Below are 5425 nucleotides of genomic sequence, written 5' to 3'. Positions count from 1 at the left end.
AATACGAACATAAATATCATTTCATAGACATTCAAGAGTTAAAAAGATTTTATGTTTAATATTTTTACAAAATTGTCGATAGTAATTATTTAATTGTAATAATTTCCTTCGCTTGTATACTATATGTACGTGTGTACAATATTTCACGTACCAAGTCTCTATAAAACAACAACTTTTCTAACAAACGGTTTGGTATCGTAAAGATCAGGCAGAAAACAAATTAGAAAATTAAATAACGTAAAACGTAACGTACAAAATAATAGATGCATACATGACAGCAAATAAACATATATAATAAAATTACAGAATATATGAAAATCATAAAAAAGATATAAATATAATATATGACACATAATATGTAAAAGTTTTATGTTCTGGTTGATTTCATTGACCACTGTGCTCATTTATTTTATCATGTTCATCAGTTTGCTGTGGCAGTAAAATTTCAACCAGGTAATTTGAAATACAGTAGAGCTCTCTTTATTCGGATAACAGGAAGACAAAACTGTACGGATAATGGAACACTTTAATATGAAATTTCATTTATTCAAATACAGATCAAGATTGATTGATAGTCCCATTAAATATCTATGGATTCCATATCCTCTTGGCTGCTAAGTCACATAATACTTTCAACATAGAGCTACGTTAGTTCAACATAGCGCTGCAAAGAGCTACGTTCCTTTTGAACTTTAAGCCATTGAGACCACTTCTCGAATGTCAACCAGTTCATTATGTTAGTATATTCAACGTCTGTAATTATGGCTTCTCCAATACCACGTATTTTTGCTAATTCTATTATACTTATATCGCTTTTGAGTTTTTCTTTTGTTTCGATAGCTGGAGCACTATTAGTTTCACACTAGAATCTTATAATCATAATTCACTGAATCGAATAAAGGAAAGAATACGTTAGAGTACATTATACATGAACGCTAATAAAATATGTATACAGTGCATATTTCAAACAGAAGAGGCATCCGCTATTAGGAAATGTTATGTTCGGATAGTAAATCGTTCTGCTATCAGGATAATCGAATATTGGATGCTTGAAAAAATAGCGAGGGGGGTCTACTTATACAGGGGTTTGGTTGCAGAATCTTCATGCTGAAATAAAATGAAAATGAACAACAAAAAGATTGCGTTTTGATCTTTACAGTAACGCGACGTTATCTCAGAAAACTCATCGATTATAGATTATTAGAACGACATATCGGAAATTTCCCTCCTTTTGCAGCCATAAATAATTAACGAATGAAGAGAACATATAAAATATGTTAATACAGATTTCATATGCGCACGTGTTCACGCATGGTGACAGAAAAATCACATACGTATTAAGTATTCACGAGGAGCTACTAAATGTGGACTAATACCACCTCGCATGAACCACACACATTTTCCACACAAATTACTGATCACTGCATGTTATAATATTCACAAGCATAAGCATGAAATAAAAAATGAAGACGTCAAATGAAACTACATACAGATTGTTCAAACTTATACTCGAAATATTAATTACGATATCGTGTTATGGAGTAGTGTGCAATAATACAAATTAATGTACAGTCGCATGAGAAATTGTATTTACTGAGTCGCATAGCTCTTGTAACGTTTTCCTTTTTTTGATGAACGACTTCCCATGTAGAAAAATATTTGTACGTCACACTGAAATCATCGTTGACATAACGCAATTATTTGATTCATGTAAAACGAAACAGTAACTGTCGAATTACGTAAATTTCATTAGAAGGTAATATATAAAAAGATCTCAACTATAACCAATATGGTATATTATTTACAAAACGCTTCTACATACTGTTTGTCGGGAATTTCAATCTATGGCAAATATTGGAACTGAAAGTGTGAAGATCCTGTGACATGGATACAATCAATAACGAAACGAATGAAAATGGGACCAATGAAGGATTGAATAAGACGAATTCGCTGGAGGAATTCTATGCCGGTAGCGGGATCCTTGTGACTGGAGCAACCGGATTCGTGGGAGTAGGTCTACTGGAAAAACTGATGCGCGTGTGTCCACGCGTTGCTGCCATTTTCATTCTAATTCGCCCAAAATCTAACGAAACGATAGAACAACGATTTGAGAAGATTATAGATGATCCTGTTCGTAAATATAATACTTGTTTCCTTCAATGTTTAAGCCTGTCAGCAGCCAAATTGATCAACTCTCATTTCTGGAATTTTCGTTTTCAGATTTACGATAACATTAAAGCGAAACATCCCTCGGTTTTGAGCAAAGTTTACCCCGTGAAAGGTGACGTGAGTCTGCCGCATTTAGGTCTTTCGCGAGAAGATAGAAATTTGCTGTTAGAGAAAGTAAACATAGTGTTTCACGTCGCGGCCACTGTCAGATTCAACGAGCCGTTGCACGTGGCTGTTAATGTCAATACGAAGGGTACTGTTCGTGTCATCGAACTTTGGAATGAACTGCGGCATCCGATTAGCTTCGTCCACGTCAGCACAGCTTATAGTAATGCGAATCTATACGAGATTGAGGAAAAAGTTTATACGTAAGAATAAGTTATACGCAAACGTTGTTCTATGGCTTACGAATGCTATATTTGTAATTATAGCGTGAAGAATATGTTCACTTATTATTGACTTTGCAGTACGAGCTTGAAACCTTCAGAGGTGATCGATGTGTGTGACAAATTCGATAAAACGTCCATCAACGAAATGGAGAAAATAGTTTTAAAAACTTATCCAAACACATACACATTCAGTAAGAATTTAGCAGAGCAGATTGTAGCAAGCAAATGCAAGGATCTGCCAGTTGCGATAGTCCGGCCAAGTATAATTGGTGTCTCTTTAAAAGAACCATGCCCTGGTTGGATACAGGGTACTTCTGCATTAACAGGTACTTTTATAGTTCTTTTTCAATAGTAATTGTTCAATACTCCTTACATTTCCCAAAAGTGGATAAATAAAAGGCTTTCCACCAGATCATGATTATTATAATTTAAATTTGTCATTCCTCACAATGATGAAAATTCATTCCTATCTATTTGCCGCCATATTTCTGGTAATCCAAAAACACAAATAGTTTCTAAACCAATTTAATGTTACCAGATGTCTTTCTGCTTGTGAGCAGAGGATGTGTAACAGCGATGCGGTGTAGGAGAGATGCAAGATTGGATGTAGTGCCTGTCGATTTCGTAGTCGATACGATAATTTGCACTGCATGGCATGTCACGCTACATCGTGATCGTGAAGTTAAAGTTTACAACTGCACGAGTAACGCACGTCCTTTTAAGTAATATTTATTACGAATTTTTTTTAACGAACGTAATTCGATTGTTATAGTATCTCAAAAGATTCAGATTATTTAAGTAACGTGGACAATAGAAGAGCAAACAAACATAGAAGATCTCAATAAGTTTAGAAAAATAGTGATACAATATAATATTTATTTTAAATTCCATAACATTTCCCGAGATACTCGTATGATAATAAACTTTACTTTAAGTATAATTCTAATTACTGTAATAATGTAAGTGTTTCGATTGACAAGGTGGAGTCTGATGATAGATTCTATCGTAAAATATAGCATAAACATGCCACTGAACGATACACTATGGTACCCAGGTTGTTCGACCATAGCTAACAGATATATTTACAACGTTCGGAGTGTAATTCCGCATGTTTTGCGTGCGTTCGTCATAGATGTCTTTTTAAGACTCCGAGGTAGTAAACCAATGTGAGTATTCTACCAATCCTCGAACAACGAGAACAATCTTTAGGGAATATTATCTCTGACTTCATCTATAATAATAATTAAAAATGATATTTCAGAATGATGAAACTTCTAAAAAGTGGCATTAAGTTATTCACAGTGATAGGATTTTTCACCACGCACGAATGGACTTTCCAAAAGGATAACTGTTCCAACTTGGCGAGGAAGGTAAAAATGTTGAACGACAGCGATATGGTCAAACTAGATATAGGGGATATAGATTGGGAGAAGTATGTCGCAACTTACCTGATGGGAATTAGGAAATTTATTCTGAAACAAGACTTTAAATCAACAGCCCGACAACGGTTATCAAGGTGCGTATAAAAATATCTTAGTATAAAAAAATAGGAATTAATATAAATACATATATTTTCGGTTATTTCAGGTTGTACTGGATACATCAGATCACCAAAATATCCGGTATAATAATTTTGTTATGGATAATATTATATTTTGTGTACTGACTATTTGAACGTTACTTTTTTCTCTTTTAACAAAAAACAATATAAATAGAATTTTATGAAGAAGGGGCTCATAATCCGGTTCATTTTGTCTTTTCACTCGTGTCATTTCTAAATAAATTCATTTATGGCATTGCTTAATAAGGACGTATGTATTTATATGCACACGGTTTATGATTTATAAATAATTCATACATGACGATTTCTTTACTTCTCGATGTTTGTAATATAATAGCATTTGCAAACGCTCATACATCATCTTTAAGTGTTTGTTTAAACATCATTTCTACATAAAAATTTTACGACATGTGTTTATGTAATGCCAAACAACAAAAAAATTATATAGGGAAAAATAGTAATATTCACTACTAATAATTTGTATATTAAATCTGTTCACTGAAAATAAATATTTTTCCGTATAATGATAAAAACTTCTTTCAGCCTCCACCAAACAAAAGTCATGAGATAATTGCTCGATAGCAACAATTAATTTACTATTTAAAAGTTCACTCGGTAATTAACAATGATAATAGAGAATAAATATCTTTTAAAATAAGGTAGTTCTAAAGTAAAACTTTTCTAAAAATCTTCCATTTGTCCTAAAGGTCCAGTTTGGTTACAAAATTGTTTGTTCGCAAACCTTGTATAGGCGAAATAGAAAATAGACGTGACAGTCAGCTGGATAAAATATCAGGTACCGTCTTCGGGCCCGAATGCATCTCGCCCTCAGCTCCGCGATGTCGGGGTCCACCAATATACGGCTCTGCTTCGCCCGGTGTCCAGCGTGGTTCGCAGCATGGACGTGTCGCATATTGCCATCATGACTCTGCGGAGGTCCTCATGCTTTACCCTCTCCTCTTATGCTTTTCTCTGCCTCTTTATTCTTCCTGGTTGCTGCATCTTTTTTCCCCATTGGGCGCTCAAGATGACCACTTACACTCGTACTTGCCACTGCCACCGGTCACTGTCACTTTCAAATGGCCCGCGCGACGCGCTTTCGGCGCGCGTGCCAATATGGCTGCGTCCGTGTAGTTCTCCGGGTAGCTCGTGCAACGGCGCTGTTGTCACGCATCCCAATATGGCTTCCTCACTGTCCTAACCTCACACGAGGTTATATTTCGCCTGTCACGTCTTTCCAGACCGAATTCCTTTGGATTTTACACCCACTATTTTTCCACAGACACTAGCCCTTCGCTCTGATTAA

General features: G+C 35.1%; 1 protein-coding gene across 2 annotated transcripts in view; it reads left to right on the top strand.

Moving 5' to 3' along the window:
* Positions 1-4652, top strand: part of LOC122576917 (putative fatty acyl-CoA reductase CG5065) — a 55744-nt gene extending 51092 nt beyond the window's left edge. Inside the window, exons 2-8 of one of the 2 annotated variants that reach the window (XM_043747827.1) lie at positions 1868-2130; positions 2221-2537; positions 2637-2884; positions 3097-3280; positions 3539-3724; positions 3820-4074; positions 4146-4652. In XM_043747827.1, coding sequence (XP_043603762.1) covers positions 1885-2130; positions 2221-2537; positions 2637-2884; positions 3097-3280; positions 3539-3724; positions 3820-4074; positions 4146-4224 — 1515 coding nt within the window. In that variant the 5' untranslated portion in view covers positions 1868-1884 and the 3' untranslated portion in view covers positions 4225-4652. Of the gene's footprint in view, positions 1-1844; positions 2131-2220; positions 2538-2636; positions 2885-3096; positions 3281-3538; positions 3725-3819; positions 4075-4145 lie in introns of those variants that run through there. The other variant, XM_043747828.1, reaches the window with a different exon arrangement.
* Positions 4653-5425: the final 773 nt, after the last annotated feature.

Source organism: Bombus pyrosoma, linkage group LG17, assembly GCF_014825855.1.
Source record: "Bombus pyrosoma isolate SC7728 linkage group LG17, ASM1482585v1, whole genome shotgun sequence".
NCBI lineage: Eukaryota > Metazoa > Arthropoda > Insecta > Hymenoptera > Apidae > Bombus > Bombus pyrosoma.
This window is presented reverse-complemented; position numbering and strand designations above follow the sequence as displayed.